Source organism: Apteryx mantelli, chromosome 6, assembly GCF_036417845.1.
Source record: "Apteryx mantelli isolate bAptMan1 chromosome 6, bAptMan1.hap1, whole genome shotgun sequence".
NCBI lineage: Eukaryota > Metazoa > Chordata > Aves > Apterygiformes > Apterygidae > Apteryx > Apteryx mantelli.
In genome coordinates, this window is record NC_089983.1 from 31171437 (window position 1) to 31189189 (window position 17753).

The following is a 17753-nucleotide window of genomic DNA, read 5'->3' on the forward strand; positions in this document are numbered from 1 at the left end:
AGGAGAAGTATCAGATATGCTCACCATCTCCTTGTTTCTGTTTGTAAACACAGTCCTCTATTACCACAAATTATGCAACCAAGTTCCTGCTTTGTGGGAAATCATAGGGATCAGCATATCAGGAGCGGAGGAATGAATCTCTTCTTCAGCAGACTTCGTGATCATGGGGTCTGTTCTCTTGGACACAGGAATTCTGGTGCAGTCCATTGATGTGGCCCAGTGTCACTATTATTGTCTAATGCAAAACAGGAAAAGCATCCAGGAAAGTGCATCCAGGAAAAACATTTTGAGTACTGGAGCTGTCTGTGCTTTAGGAAGTACTGGGCATACAGCAGTGTGTATAGGGATTGGGTGAGATTGGGGAGGAGAGGTAGAAGTACTGTGTCCAAGAACAGACAGACATAGTACAGCCCAGGAACAGCCATCTGGAAGGTATGGCATTGATCCTGTCAGCTAGGCTCGGGAGTCTGAAGCAAGGGCTGTGTTGGTCTATCCACATCCACTCTTTGAAGGGGAATAATCCTGATAATACAAGCAGAACTTCACAGTAATGGATTGATGTACATAAAGTTAATCTGAGTTTAATATAATTTGAAGTTCTGCTTTCTGTATTTTGTTAAACTCTCTCACAACAAGAAATTGAACAAGTAAATGAAGTAAATGAGAAGGTATCTGCATAAAGCCAGTGACAATTAATAGATGCTTACAGGTTGTTATCACCACAGTTATGTGTATATAGAACACACTGAAATGCACAAATGAGTAATTATGACCATGGAATGTATAAAGCAAGCTGTGAAGCAAAATAACCATTTCAGTGCACGGTATTGTTCTGCATTTCTTGATATTGTTGAAATGTGCACAAGAAAAATGGAATGGCATCTGAATGCAAATAGACCACAAAAAATTAAAACCAAAACAGTGGGGTTGTAAAGGGAAAAGAGCGAAGCTGAAATTTGGTAACCTTTCACTTCTCTGGTTGGCTCTGCTATTTGCTTCCTTTTTGTCCTTGGGCTTCTTGTTTCATCTTTGTTATTCTGTAGAGAAATGAATCACAACAAAAGAACTTACCAAGCTAAACAACAGCCATCCAAATCACTGTCTATATAATGTTGTAGACCTATAAATTACTCATCATGTTAGTGTTTATTCTGTGAGCAGAGGAAATTTGAAGAAGCTTGAAATCACAGTCCTGATCAGATGTGGCCCATAGCAGAATCCAGTATGAGAATAAAAACTGAAACAAAGGATAAGGAAATACAAGACACTTTAGGAATAATAGTGATAAAGCAATTTTTTGTAGAACGTGATTTTAAATACTATTATTGAAACAATCTTTAGTTGCAAAAAAAAAGATTTGGCAACAATTACAGCAAACAATTAAAGCTGCTGCTTTTAATTAAAGCATTTAAATATATCTTTAGTTGCCTAGAAACATGCATTCAAAATTATAAGTAATCAAGTAAGAAATAGTTGTGTTCAGTGCACTGGTAGAAATTCCGGTAGGAGCAGACACATTTTGAAATTCATTAGCAGTCATAATAAATTATCAGAGAATATTAAATATATGAGTGAGATGGCTAACAGAATAAAGGTTTAAATTAGAGCTGTGAAAATTAGAGCAAATAGAGATGAGACATTTGTGGTATCACTTGTCTTTTTAGTAAAAATTCCTCTTAGCTGAGAGAAGGAACCAGGAAATTTTACCAGATGAGAGTGTCAAACAGGACTGTAAATTTAGAGCTCTTATACACACAACTATGGAAATAATTCTTAATAATGGTTTTGCTTTAGTTATATAGACATACTCTCTTAGAGAATTTAAACTGGAAGCTAATGATAAGTAACCCTCGTTCAATGTAAATGGAAATGGACTCTTCTTTGGAATTATTTTATATTAGTTTTCCGAGAGTTTGCTATCTTTGGGCTTATCCTTAACATATTCAAGGATCTCTTTAATATAGAGGAATGTTACTAACAAAAGGAATTAACTTGTTATTGAACTTTTTGGAATATTTTCTGGACATATTGCTAGCTCAGTTTAGACTGGTAAGTTTTTGCTTATGGATTGGCATTCAGTTTTATTTCTCATGACAGCTTTCATCTGCATTAGTGCAGACAAGACTAGTGTCAACAGTCAACCTGACATGTGTATTCTGCAGTAACTAATAGTCACAGAAAACATGCATTATCATTACAAATTGCTAGAGAAGAGAATATGAAGAAACATTTTGCGAGAAGTGAGTGTAGTCTTAACAAAGAGGGGGCCTGTAATGAGGAAGTGCTGGAGCATGATATGAAACCTCAGGGCAGTGAGTCATCTTGATTATCTGGCTGTCATCTGAGAGGCCTGAAGGAACAAACAGGGGACGTGGCAGTGAACTACCTGGCTGCAGTGTGACATCGCCTGTACCTCTGAAGGCCATGGCAAAATTCCCCAGAAAAGCATTGAATGCAGAGGGCCTGGACTAAAGAAAGCTGTCATTATTATGGTACTGAACTTTAAAAACTGGCCTTCTTGGACAGGTTCCCATGCCTTTTGAAGATTGTTTGTTTTGGGTAATCTTTCACTTGTCAAGTCTATGGATTCTTTTTTTTATTTTTTTTTATTACATTTTTAAAATGAAAATTTTTATTTGCATGCACATAGCAAGCCACCATTTTCAGCATTATCCTCTTCTCATCCAGGCTGGTTGCCCTTACACTTGTTTTAAAAATCTGCCCTAGTTTAATGTGTGTTTAATGCTTTTGGAAGAAACGCAGCCAGACAAGAGCCACAAAACCAGCCACAATTTTGTGCATTATTTTTACATGACTATTTGATCTCTTTATAAATCAAATATCAGAGAAGCTGACTTCTCTCCAGAATCATTGCCGATTTTGTTTTGCAGCACTAAGTAAAGAGTTGAAGTTTGGGTTCACTTTTTCATTACATTTCAGCATTTTTACCTGTGTACCTTTGTCTATTTCTTTCTTGTGGTTACTAAGAAATATATGTAGATGGTAATGATTTTGCAAGTTTTATATCCATCTTGTAATACTGGTTTATGAGACAATTATGAAATACCATTTGAAAGTAGCGATTTCTATATATGTATTTTTGGTTGGCTGTTTGCTAAATATATGTAGGTCCTGTAACTATTAAAATAGGTTTCTCTACATCCCTCACATCTTTGTGAAACCTGTGCTTTAAGAAAATGTTTGATTTGCCCTTTGTTTGGAGGAGGCTTTTCTTGGACTCACAGTGTCTACAAGTAAATATGACTCCGTAAATAAATAACTGAAATAAATTGATCTATCTAGTTCCTAATATTGCATCCCTAAAGGTGAGTCTTTCAGAGGCTGAAGGACCTTATCAAGACAGAAACAGGAAACTGCTGTGCCAGTTTTCTGGATACCTCCAGGATTATGCTATTCTTGCTATTCACTAGTGCTAAATATAGAAAGGAAGAGTAGAAATATTTGGCTATTAATGATTTCTAATTTGTTTTGCATTTCACAGTGCTACATTAACACAATTTTTCTGTCTTATTCTAAGTTGTCAACACAGATGATGGTCCTAGAGCTCTTACACTGGAGGATTATTTGAATGGAAACTTTCAATATAAAACATTTTTTCCATATTGGGTTTCAGGTAAGTAAAACCTTTTCTCATAAGCCTTTCTAATATGTTTTTTCTGGCTGGTTTACACAGACTCAGAAATGTCCTTCCAGTCATTACTGTGAGTGAATGCTACTATAAAATAAATAATCTGCTAGTCAAAACTTATGGTTGAAACTGACTTTTCTGTCAGTAATTCTAGAAATTCTAGGTATTTGATGTTGCAACAGAATGTTCGTCACAGAGGCCTTAACTGTTTTGTTTCTTTTTCTCTCGCTTGCCGCAGTGAATATGACAGTAATATGTCAATGTGTCAGTCATTTCTTAAGAAATCTCCTTTTTTGTTTGTCACAGCGCTTCTTCACTTACCGTTGGTAATAATTGCGGTACCCTGTCTTACAGGCCCAGTTCTTCTTTGTTTTTAGTGGTACCGAGCTATGCAATGAGCCTACTTGTTCTTATCTCTCACTAACAAAAATCCTGAGACCGCTGAAATTTCTGAGTTCCAAGCCATTGGATAGAAATTAGGGATGGGATTCAAAGAAAGTTCCTTAATGTAGAAGATAAGGACATGAAGTTAATCGCTGTTGATATATAAATGTCTGTTTGTGGCAGAAACTGCTGGTAATACTACTCTCTTATCATTGAATTGCAGCAACACCAAAAGGTCTGAACTAGATTGGATTGCACTCCAGTACAAACAGTACTACCACTCATATCTATGCACCACCTCAAGCATTTATTATGCTATAACTAGAGACGAGAAGCATGGTGCCCTCTCATGTGGGGTCTTACCAAGTTTAAACTGACAATTTTAGAACTGAACTGAAACCTTCCAGGACATTGCTAGCAGAAGCTCAAATTTTACAATTCGCCATTTTAAGTATGTAGACATCAATGGTGTGATTTAAAAATTAGTTCATCATTTGTTAGAATTCTGTCTGAATGTCTGAAGCATGTAGGCAGCATATCACGTAAACCTGCTATTCTCCTTCTCTATATCCTCACCGCTTAGACTTATCTTGCCCTTTAACAGTCACTAAACTCATGCAAAAGTCATGCCATAGGTCTGGCTACAGCATTGCATATGCCTGCTTTTTTTGTGAAGCAGGAAGCTGAAATTTAATATCTCTTCCTAAAAGGGCCTGAGATCACCACAAACACTGTCACACAAATCACATAAGCGTGCTTGAAAGATGCAAGGGTGTTTTAATTTTCTAAAGATGAAAACCTTAAACAATGTTTCAAGCTGCTTTTGAAACATCAAATCTTTTTCCTCTCTTTAGCTACACCAAGTATGTAATTCCTTTTCTCTGTGTTTATAGCAATAAAAATAATGAAGTGAAACTAAAATTCTGACCTTCATACTCTCTGCCAAACTATGGGTGAGGTCTTGAGCACGAGTAGGGATAAATTCCATTCTCATTGGAGGCCACTCAGCTTTACTGGGTAGGACATGTGAGTAAGAGCAGAATCTTGGAATGCAGTGTCCCTAATGTGGTACTGCTGCTACCTCTAGAATCTGTGGAAATGAGAATGTTCTGGCAAAACTGTGAGCAAGGATCTTGAATGTTTTCTTTAAAGCATTTATGTTGGTCTTCTTGCAATACTGATCTTCTAATGCATCAGTTCCTGCTATTGATCAGACATTACCGAGAATAAAATTCATCATTTAACTATAATGTTAACTAGCTGGTGGTATGTACAGTATATAATCTTGAGAACTAGCTGATGGTATGTGCAGTATGTAATCTTGAGAACATAATCAAGAATCCTGAAGTCAGTTTGTTGTGTAACTCTGTGCCTTGGCATCATTAGAAGAAAAGCATTTTTTATGTAGTTGCCAAAAGACATTTGCTCAAAACCAATTCACTGACAAGAGCGGTGAATATTTGGATAAACAGATCTATTACATAGTCTCTCTGTGCAAGATAACTGCCATTTTATCTTGTTTTTAAAGATAATGAATATCTTCATCAATCTGCAGAAGATGATATTATTCTTTACAATGTTGAAATGAACTACCCAACTACCATCATGACTAACAGCACAATGGTACGTACATTTTCAATTAATAAAAAGGCAGCAACATGCAGTTGTGTTTCAAATATCTCTTTAGAAGTGCACGGATTTAAATCTTGTCATATCCTTATTTGAAGTGTATTCTAGAATCTAATCTACTTCTTAATTTTTCAGAAAAAAGTTAATGCTTCAAATTATGCGTTGTCATCAGACAAATATTTCATAGCTCTGGAAAGCAATTATTCAAAGGTAATTATTTTAATATATTGCTTAACGAAATGTTTGATTTCATTCGATATTTTGTTGATCATGGTTACCACAGGTCAGTGTTTCTTGATCTTTTCTTAAGTAAAGTGGAAGGCTGTCAAAAGATAGCTGATGGTTTTTAATTACATTATCTACTTTCAAGTTAATAATACTATTTTTTCTTGCTTGCTTAATTTTTCAGCTGTGGAGATACTCTTATACAGCATCATACCACATTTATGATCTCATATATGGGTAAGGTCTAATTTTTCTTACAGAGAGCTACAGCGAATACTCCATAGTGATGTGCTTGCAAGCATTTCCACTGGAAACCTCTATAGCAATATGACTACCACCCTGCTTTGGTTTTGCTTGAATCGGTCAGGTTACTTGTTGTTTGCTTGATTATTGTTATCTATTGTTTGCTGCTTCAAAATCAGGAAGTTACTTTTAAAAAAATGGTCTCTGAGAAAATATAACAGTCCTTTCATCTACTCACCCAGGTATCTGGACTGGTTTATATTTTGTGCCCTAAAACTTTGACTGCTCAGGAGTCCTTATTCTTTCATTTTTTTTTTCTTCTTTGCGTAATTTTCTCCCACCCCATCTTGGTTGCTTTAGTTCTCTTCAGTCTCACACCAGATGTCTCATTGCCCTTCTGTTGTTTAATTCTTCCTTTTTCTAGTCTATCTAATCTTTAGCTTTCCTGAAACTCTCACATGTCCTTTAGTGCTTCAGTGATATTGTAACAGTCCATCTTGGGTTCCTCAAAAGCTTACGCCTCCTCCCCTGGCATTTGGTCTCTTTTTCCCAAGATCTTCCCCAAACCACTCCTCTTTTTCCTTCTACCCAACTCTGAAGGAGGCCATCTTCATCTCCAGTCACCTCATTATTTCAGAAGTAGCAGCCTGACCAAATGCTTTTTAGTTCTGAGCAACAGGGACTGAACTGCTACATTCCTGGGAAACTGCTGGCTCAAATGACAGGAAGAGACTGCTTCAAGCTAATGGGTGCAGAGAGGCATTGCATGTGGCTTTGCAGTCCTCAGGCATTCAAACTGCCGCTGTTTTGCTTGCTTCAACATGTTATGTCCTCAGAACAACAATGTGGCCACTTAGTTTGTATTTCCCAATGACTCGCTGAGACTATAATGCGGACTGCAAGTCTGCAGAGCAAGTTACTGTAGACGCCTGTGCAGTGTTTAGAAAGAAAAGGCTGGCTTTTCAGGCTCTTGAGAGTGTTTTCAAAGGGCTGAGTTGTGAGCCTTTACCAACACCGGTGCACAGAGTCACACTGCTGCATGTCTCACTGCCTGCTTTGCACAGCAGATACAAGCTTTCTGACATCAATTTTGCATTACTCACCAAACAAAAAGCTGTTAGAAAATACAGCCCTTTGTGAATTTTATATGTATGTACAGTATAATTATCCATTTGCACTGCGAGCAAAAAGCCATTTCAACTTCTTTCCTTTTTTTAGTGGTTTTGTAACAGAAAATCAGCTTCCACATAAAATTCAGTATGTATCCTGGTCTCCCGTTGGACACAAATTGGTCAGTAAAGATAATGAAGTGCTAGAATGCTATTACTTTGTGTGGCTAGAAGAGATTTCTTTGCCTTTGGTTATTGTTTTGTTAGGCCATATTTTTGACAGGCCTTTACCTGTGTATATCAATCTTGTTCATGAATAAGAATAATAAAGAAAACAGTCTTAACTTGTTCAGGTGGTAGGTCTGTGTTTCAATAAAAGAACCTATGCTCTCAATTAAATCATGTGTTTTAGTTGAATAGCCAGTCTCTTATCAAAAGAATTGGCCAACATTATTGTGTATAGGATTAAATTCAGTTTCAAGGCCTGAAAAACAGTGTGTTTTCTTTTGACACTGTATCACACAAGAGTTTACTATGGAGATGTATAAATCCCATATTTAAACTCTCTTCTAAAATTTTTAGCCTAGGAAATGGCTGCCAGATTTTAAGTGTTACAAAAAAGGTTTCAATGTTTTCGGAATGGCTACTTGATAGCCAAGTATTTAAAATAAATGTATTTCTGACTGATTATAATGGTCCTATTGCATACAGTAACAAGCTTAGAAACTTTTGTTATTCTTGGTTCAAAAGCATCAGCCCATTAATAGTTAGTGGTTTTAGAGCTACTTATCAAATATTGACAACATACTTGTGCAAGACAGTATGTTTAGGCATCATACTAATTTCAGAAAATTCACAAAGAGTATTCCTGGCTAAATATGAATGGATGATTTCTTAGAAAAATATTTTCCAAGTTCTAAGAGGATATTAGTTCTCTTAAATTGTTGTTTTCTTTAACAAGAATTCTAAAGATGTAACACAAGATATTTTCCTTGTGAAGTGCTAATAGTCTGTGATGTTTTTATACAGCAGTCTTCATATTGTATCTGAGAGTTTTGGGAGTTGTTTGTTGTTCATTTAAAGCACAAAGTAGTTAAAACATTACACTGATGTTACTAACTCTAATGCTTATAGCTTCAAAAGGCATGATTTTCCAAGATAGTGCTGTTTCTGGTTCTGATCATGTGTCCACTCACATGACTAAAATTGAGAGATAACCGGGGCTTGCAATCATCTCTTGCAAGGACTCTCTTTTGGTAACTAATTTACCAGTAAAGAACAAAGCAGCCCAGAGAGAGTGAAACCTTTTTCTATCTCATCTCACATCACCTAGGCTTTTTGGCAGGTTTAGAAAAGTTTGATTATTTTCTTTTTAGTCATTGTATATTTGTTTTTATGTTCTATTTGTGGTGACACCAGAAGAAAAACTCACATTTTGCCCATCTGAGGGTCTGTTGAAGAACAGAGTCATTTGAATTTCAAAGAATTTTTTTTTTGGTGCTTTTCCACACCAAAGCTAGCCACAGAATCCTCTGGAGCACATTAAAAACTAAGGGAATTGTTCAAGATTTATTCTGACATAGTTGAACACAGAACTTGGCCTTTAGTTTGTAATTTATTTACAGAGGTAAAATCTCGGGCAGAATTTGCAAAGGCTTTTAGTGTAGTGTTGTTCAAGTAAAGATTTCCCGGTTTGTTTTCATTTATTATATCTTTTTGTTGGTATAATGTAATAGCATTGACTGCACAGAATTTCGCTCTAACCCCTGTTATTGGTGCATGTACTCATAAGAATGTATTCTTGCCTTTAGGCATATGTATATCAGAATAATATCTACCTGAAAAAAAGTCCAAGAGAGGCACCAATTAAACTAACTAGTGATGGAAAAGAGAATGAAATATTTAATGGGATTCCTGACTGGGTCTACGAAGGTAAGTAAATATTGAAGAGCAACAACTAATACATTAAACATTTTGTCTAGATTATTCAGTTCTCATATTCCATTCTAAATAATTTGTGGTGAAACGTGATTTTTAGAGCTGTAAGGATTACTTCATTTCATCTGTTTTTTTACCATGTTAAGATTACTAAGAACTGGCGATGACGTCTTATTTTGGGGTGAGGGAGGATGAGAAGGGAATCACATTGATTTGAAATGATCTTAAATGTGGGTGTATGCTAATTGTTACCTCTTCTCTAATCTCTGTTGCAAAGGAGCAAGGGAACATTCAAAAGTTAAGGGTAATAAATTCAGGTTACAAGGATTTTTTTCTTTCACATCATATGACTAGTCCCCATCCATGGCATGTTTTCTTGTTGCTCTGCACGTCCTCATTGCACCTATGAGCACAGCTCATGGGCAACATTGCATTAAGTGCTGTACATCACACAGAGAAGAGAGGTCATGCCTGCCTCAGGAAGCTTAGACAGAGGACAACAGGAAGGCCCAGGCAGTCTGTGCAGAGCCCAAGAAATCATGGAACAGTATCTATCAGCACAGTAGGCAACTGTTAATGGTGATTAGGTTGCTAATGTGCTAATGAGTTTTCTTCAGCTTTGTGGCAAAGGTAGAATTTGGATTAAGTTTTTTAGATGCTTACAGGCAGGTCTTCCCAAGCTTGGAGGCAGCATGGGATAAAATGTGTTTAAAAGAACGTGTCTGAAAATACGGCCAGTGAGTGATGGAGATCGGCACCATGAATTGATTAGAGTCAACCTGTCCTTAATCAATGTGAGAGGAGAGCTGGAATAGGAGCAAACTGTGAAGCACTTTGTAGGACATGATACTTTTACTGCTATAAAAAAGGGAGAGTTAGTGAGGCTGACCAGAGAAGAGTGAAAGGGTCATGTCGTCGTTGGCAGCCAGAGAGGAATATGAGGTATTGGCAGAGAGAGGAGGTTATATTTTGGCTTGAACAGAAAAATTATCTGGGGGCCAGAAGGGAGAGGGAGAAGGAGAGAGGGAGGTAGAGCGAGATGGAGAGAGAGAGAGGGAGATGGGCTGGGGGGAGAAAGAGAGGGATCTGGGAATGCATTGTATAGAGATAGCAGTTGAATTTGTGTTTGCAGATGAGACTTACCCAGTGATAACATGTATGGCGAGGCCTTCGGGAAACAGATATAAACTGGAGAAGTGATGAGATGTGTTCTCCAAAGGATTCAAGATATTGTAATAATAAACATACACCTGTGGAATTTGCCAATATGAAGTCTCTTGGAAATGCGTGCAGTGGCTCCATTTAAAAATAAGCTTTTACCACCTTTAAGACTATCTGCAGCTATACAAACTAAAAATATGTTAGTTGCCAGACAATAACTGGATTTCACATTCATAAGGTATAACCAAAATTCTGGATCTTTTGTTACTGAAGCTATATAGAACTTTATAAATGAGGCTTCCGCTGCATTTGCAGTGGTTGGAAATTAAATATAAATGGCAGTTTTAATTTTGATGCAAATTTGGCACTTCAGTGCATCAAAAAGAAAAAAAAATTAGCCACATGCACCCGTGAAAAACCTCAGTGAATTAAATGGGGTCTGCCTGCCTGCACTGCAGTTCTGAGAGTTTTCAAGCCATTTCAGAATTGAGATCTATTGCAATATATCTGGTGTAGGATCTTATTGTTTATTTAGCATAACTCTCTTTATATATCTGGGCTGATAAGATTAGGATGATAAGACAGATTAAAGATAAATTAATTAGAATAATAAACCGTTATGAACGAATCCTTTTTTTTCTTAGAGGAAATGCTTGCAACAAAATTTGCGTTGTGGTGGTCTCCAAATGGAAAATATATAGCATACGTACAGTTTAATGATTCTGACATACCAGTCATTGAATATTCATATTTTGGTGAGGACCAGTATCCTAGAAAAATAATTATCCCATACCCAAAGGTATGTTTTCTAATTTTTCTAACTTATTTTCCATTGAGAAATGAGTTATGATAACTTTAAAGTGAATAATGCTTAAAAAACATTTGTATTGCAGTGGTAACATCTATTGTAGCATAAATTAATTCAAGAAAGCCAATTTAGGCCCAGTTCTGAATAGGGATAAATTCATTCAAAACTAGAAATTTTGAATAGTCCCAGTGAAATAAATGGAAGTACTCATGTAAGTAAAAAGTGTGTGCAAAAGTGCATGCTTGCATGATCCAGCCTTACATTTCCAATTCAGTTTACTTAGTGATGCACAGCAATACAATTGTTATTTTTTATTAAATTAATTATGAGGTATTTTTTATTTTGCACAATAATGGCTGTGACAGCTTCAGTTTATTGGCATGCTTCATAGCATTTTTTGATCCCAAAGAGCTTTGGATCATACCTGCTTTCAAAGTGCCGGATCTAAGGAAAGAAGATTTTGAGTTTGCATTTCTTCAGCCTGTATTAGAGATCTCTCATGACTCTTGTCATGTTCATATGATTGCAAGTGATCATGTTAATGTGTCTTAAGAAGTTACCATCTGTCAACTGAGTTACTGTTCAATTCTGAAGTAAAATTGGCCGATTCAAACCACACATGGAGGAGAATTAAAAAAAACATAATACATGCAACGAATAAACAAGCACAAAATCAGTGTAAGCTAACCCATTTTATCTCACAGCTGGGATGTCAAAGAGCACTTGCAATCATGTGAACATACTCCTGGAGTTTTGTGCCAATATAAGTGTAGTGTATGTTGTAAAGATCCACACTGCAACCACACTTTCAGTCTAGAAAGGCACTAAATCTGACTGGTTAAAACACTATGTTTTCTACTTTATATATGAAACTATGCAAAGTTAAATAACCTACTACCACTGTAGTATCACTCTGAGCTCCTATAAATCTGATCTTATAAATAAGATTTTATAAATAAGATCAGATTTGCTCCATTATGCTCGACTGAACGCATATTTCTTAACCTATCTTCTTTCCTGCAGAAAATGTTATTTTCCTTAATCTAAATTGGTAACAGGTTGATTTGAATAACCTGGTACTTTTTTTTTAAGGCTGGGGCTAAAAATCCTACCGTTAGAGTGTTTATTGTAGACACTGTTAATGCTGAAGCCTTCGGTCCTAAGGAGGTTCCAGTTCCTGCAGTGATAGCATCAAGGTAGTGTGCTCTCAAATACGTCTTCTCTTTTTTAAAAAAGTTTCTGTTTGTTTGTTTTGAGTACTTGAACCTCTGAATTTCTTTCCTCTTTCAAACAGTGGAGTGTCGTATTCATCTCCTATATGGATCAGGAGCTAACTAGAAATGTTGTATTTTGATTCTGTCTGCCCATGTGATATGTTATTATAAAGGACTAAAACCATCCCTAGGACAACAAGAGTTTTGCTGTCATGTTCTACAGAGTAAAATGCTAGAAACAATCAGTAGCAATGCTACTATATTCCTGCTCTTTAATAACTACTCTTTCTTTCTTTTTCTTTCTTTTTTTAGTGATCACTATTTTACTTGGCTTACTTGGGTAACAGATAATCGGATCTGTGTGCAATGGCTAAAGAGAATCCAGAATTTTTCAGTCTTAGCTATTTGTGACTTCAGAGAAAATTCAAATACTTGGGAGTGTCCACAGGTAATAAAGTTGGAAATATAAATCTAACATGCTGGAATTAACATTTGCTAATCTCATCCCATCAATCCCATCTGTATAGGTGTTATAACACCTACAGGTCATACACAGGTTGCCCTCGTTTGAGTGTTCTGACTTATGTCTGAGTAAAACATAACTCACAGAAGTGTATTTAATCTTGCCCTAAACTCTTTAAGAAAAGAATTGTATGCCTGCCATAATTGTCTGTTCCAGTGTTTAATCACACTCATCTTTTAACTAATTTTGATTGCTGGGGGCAGGGTGAAAAAATTTTAATTGCACCAGCAAGAAACCAAAACACCAAAACATGTTTTTAGTGAGTTTAAGTAATAATCAAAGCAACAAAGATTGCAAGGATGCTATTGACCTTATCTGAAAACTGTTGCTTAGTTCCTTCTTGCTTTCTCATCTTCACAAGTGGAAACATGTAGGATCTTAATTGTTTTGGTGTTTTTTTAATAGCATTGTACTATGTAGAAGTTTCATATTAAGTCTGTCTGAATCATGTTCTTTATGATGAATTTTAAATTGGTTGAGATAACATATAGATTAAAAGTCAGGCATGTTTGTAGGAGGGAGTAATTCTGTTATATCAAGTCATACAGCTGGAGAAAGCAAGCAAATTTTCAGCAACACATAAGATAGTTGACAGGAAAACCTTCATGGATGGTACCTCTGTTGGGCAGAAGGATGAGTTTATGTAGCCTGTATCTATATATTTATATATTTATATATAAATAAAATTTATATATATATTTTATATTTATATTTATGTTATATATTTATATATTTTTAAATATATACACACACACACACACACACCCCTATATGTAGTTAGTAATAGATCTTCTATACATAAGTCTTTCTGACTATGTATTTATTTAAAAGACCTTGTAAAGCCTGAGGACTGTAGCCACTGATAAATTTCATATGGCTTGTGAAAGGAAAAGACAACACTGACTTTTAGTAACTGTAGTACAGAGATCTTATTTATTGTCCTTTAGTATTGGTAATGTTTGTATATCTTGTTTTCAGAGGTTGTTATAGAGCACCTACAAAAACTAGCATTAGTCTGAAACCTGGAAATAATGACAAAAAAAACCCGGCAACCCAAGATCACTTATGAAAGTGTTCTGTAAAACTGATAAGTTGTAAATGCCGAGTTTATTCACACAGCCTTTCCAAGCTGGAAATACTTCTTGTATTATGTCAACGATATGACAATTTTTGCTACTTTAAAAGGAAGCTAGGGTCCTGATCTTTCAAAAATATTATCATTCAAGTAACTTTCCACAGGGGAACAGCCTGAATTTACTAGGACAATATACATATTTACTGCAGAAATTTATTACAGTTGATGAGTTTCCTAAGTAATTGTTCCATTTCATATTTAGATTAACACTGAATCTCTGTCTCACCTGGAAGTAACCTACATTTTAATAACTAAATATTTTAACTTACATTAAAAAAACAAGGGATCTAGGACTTTACCACAGTCCATCAAAGAGTTTTAACACAAGCTTAACTTTAAGCATGTAAGCAGAGTTACTGATTTCAGTAGGTCTACTTATGTGTTTAAAATTAAGCTTGTGCTTAATTGCTTTGCTGGAACCAGACCAGAGTGATTAACATCTTGCAAGGACTGTGTTCATGATCCTTGCTTAATTGCATTTCTCCATGAAACCTTATTTATGGAGTCACTACTGACGTTTCTATAATTCTATATTTATACAGTGATACAATGCTTTTATCACATTAGAGTTTGCACAAATGGCCAATTGAAAGAGTGTGAACAGATGGGAGTGCTGCATTAGCTCTATTTGCCGTTAGAAAGTATATCTCTGTGCATTTCCATTGGCAAAAATATTTCTCTCTCGTTGATTTCAGATTAAATCGAGACTCTAATGTACAATAAATGTGCTAGATTTTTGGTACTTGAAAATAATAACAATATAGAACCTACAAGATGTTACTAAAGTGCGGATTCACCACGCATATTAATGTGCTTAACTCTTACTCATGTGAATAGACCACAGAAGCCAACAGGACTTCAGTGGAATTGCTCATGTGAGTAAAAGCTATGCATGTAAATAAGTGTTTGTGAAAAAGATGCCAATTCTGCAAATAAAATTCTATAAATGCTTTAATACATGCAAAAAGGCCATAGAAGTCAATGGGACTACACATATGAGAGAAGTTAAATATATCCTTATGTATTAGGTCATCAGGATCTGAGCCTTAATTTAAAGAAAAGGAAATAAATCTAGCATGCAGATATAAAACAATACTTTGCATTTTTTTTTATCTTAATAAGAAATAAAACAAGCTCAGTGGAGCTCTTGGAAAGTAACAAACAATCTTCTTAGGGGTGAGTACTCAAAACTTGTGCTTGAATAAGTCACTTTGCAGCAACTGAGCTTAAAGGAAGAAAGCATTATTCCAAATGTTCATGAAGTTACATTAAGGATCAGAAATGCAAAACATTTTGTTTAGAAAGCAAATTTGTTAAATATATATTAAAGAGCTTCAGACTGTGAAAAAATATTTCATTAAACGAACAGTATAAAGAAAAGCTTGAAAGCTTTAAAAAAAGTACATAAATTTATTGAATGCAGAATTGTTAAGTATTACATCACTTGTTCCATCCGACAATCAAGACCTTACAGTCTGCAATGAAAAAGTCGTTAGAAAGTATTGCAAATGCATTAGAAACTTTATAAGTCAAACATAAATAAAAATGTAAAAGCATCTTTAGTTTGCAAGAGGAACTGCTCCATTTATGCTCAGTATGTATATATTTTTTAAATCAGCTTTAAGAATATTATAAGGAGTTAAGCCCTGGTAAGCTTATATCCCGAGTCTCAAAACATGGTAACCTGGGTGCTTTTTGATGCCTACATTCTCTTTGACAATCTTTAATTCTTCTGTTTAGGTACCTAATTTGTGACATTTTAAGAAGTCTTGAAAATCAGTCCCTTTAATGCCTCTCAAGCATGGCAAAAAAATGGAGGCCCTCAGATTTCTATTCACTTAATTAGTTTTAAATATTTTTCACTTTGTGAATATGAAATAAGTTGAAATAGAAATACCTATTTTACCTGGCTTAAGTGGGACTGCTGATGTGACTGGAAGTCTCTGCTATTACAATGCAAGATAACCGAAGAGCTTTCTTCTCGGACAGTTAAAATGAGAATGCTGTTGGGAGTTTGCACCAGATTCTGATCTTTATTATTTGATATGAATCCAGAAATACTAGATTATCTTGGATCTAAAAAGGTATTAAAACAAATGAAACCAGAATTTGGTTTAAACTGCCTACCTTTTTTCAGAGGATGATAGGAAGGATGTTTTCTTGTTGTTTACCAGAATTCTCCATTGGCCAAAGGAAAGGATAAAAGACAAGCTATTTAATATTGCAGTTGTCTAGATAAAAATGTTTTTTACATTGTTGTGCGAGTTTTAAAGCTTGTATACCAAAGTATGTGGATTGTATTTTGAGCCTCAGCTTTAAAAACTGTACCTAATAGTTACATTATCCACTGTTATAAGTCAACATCACTCCTTTGAAATCAAAGGAAATATGTCAAATGAACCAGCTGAGAATCTAAATCAGATTTTTAATATTATTATTATTCCTGAAAGTATTTGAGTTGTTTATAGTGAAAAATTAATGAGATTAAGCAGTTGTTAATTCTTGCTTTCAGTGAAATGAAATGAATGACTTTTATTTAGCTCTGATGATAGCTGTTAAAAATTAATAATATTTTAATTAATGTAATAGTATTACTATAGAATTGTTATTTACCTCAGGCAACCTTCGTGTTCCATGAAGCTACATAGCGAATAAATTATTTGAAGGTTTTTAAATTTCATGAACTCATTCTTAAACTTCTTAAAGAGTGTACACTTGGTTTTGTTTTTCAGAATCAACAGCACATAGAAGAGAGTCAAACAGGATGGGCAGGCGGAGTAGGTATTCTTGTTGTACTCTATTTTGGTTTAATGAAAAGCTACAACTTTCCGTGTCTTCAGAGCAGTGTTTTAAAACATGAAGTACCCTTCTGAGTCAGAAAATGCTACTGCCTTAAATCTATTGCATTGTAGGGTTGAGATTTTTAGCACTGCCTGTGTTAGGCATAGTAACTGGTTAATTGCTTTATTTTAAGAATCCTTCTCTTTGTCTCCTTTTGTATATCCTAGCCCAACTGACTAGGCATTCTACTGAAGGGTGGAAAGTCATGGAAAGAGATTGATTCATATGACAAAGTAATTCTTAGAAGCATCTTGGGGTTAAAGAATAGATATTAACATAAAATTCCTCTGGGGCAAAAAATGCAAATTCCATTGCTAAAATGCAATGTCCCTTCAGAACACAATTTTAATGCTAAGTGCTGCTCTTCTTCCCCTAGGGAGGAACCTTCAATGTAAGACACCCCTCTCACAGGGGTAGTTGATACTTGTCTGCAGTTACCTGTAAGCAAAAGAAATTTTCTGTACCTTATAACCTTTATCTAGGAAGAGACATAACTTTGGGAGCTTATACTAAAAACAAAGCTGCAGGAAATGGTAGGAGCTTGAGATCAGTATTTACAATGGTATATTCTAATGGCACATATATGTTACTACTTATGTTACTCCTCAGACAGGAAATATTACGAAGATTCAATATGGAAAACCTCACACTGCCTGCATGTCCTGCAGTGGACTTAACTGGGAGTTTCAATTTTCAGTACACTGCTCTTTGAGATGTGTTTTTATTTGAAGTGAAGATTACACATTTATATGGATAAGTCATTTTATTTGCTTCCTTTCTTTTTTGCCTCCTCTCTTGAGGTTGTGATGACAGGTTTTTATTAGAACTAGTGAAATTGCACACATGCATTAGCCTTTATGGGATTTCAAGGATTAGGAATATTAGAAGCAGGCT

At 35.3% G+C, this 17753-nt stretch overlaps 1 protein-coding gene across 1 annotated transcript in view; it reads left to right on the forward strand.

Moving 5' to 3' along the window:
* The window catches only part of FAP (fibroblast activation protein alpha), a 45309-nt gene that overhangs the window by 4117 nt on the left and 23439 nt on the right, over positions 1-17753 (forward strand). The window contains exons 3-12 of the mRNA XM_013960695.2: positions 3539-3634; positions 5562-5656; positions 5798-5872; positions 6072-6124; positions 7349-7421; positions 9051-9171; positions 10983-11137; positions 12239-12342; positions 12673-12808; positions 16751-16795. Of these exons, the coding sequence (XP_013816149.1) occupies positions 3539-3634; positions 5562-5656; positions 5798-5872; positions 6072-6124; positions 7349-7421; positions 9051-9171; positions 10983-11137; positions 12239-12342; positions 12673-12808; positions 16751-16795 (953 nt within the window). The remainder of the gene's footprint in view (positions 1-3538; positions 3635-5561; positions 5657-5797; positions 5873-6071; positions 6125-7348; positions 7422-9050; positions 9172-10982; positions 11138-12238; positions 12343-12672; positions 12809-16750; positions 16796-17753) is intronic.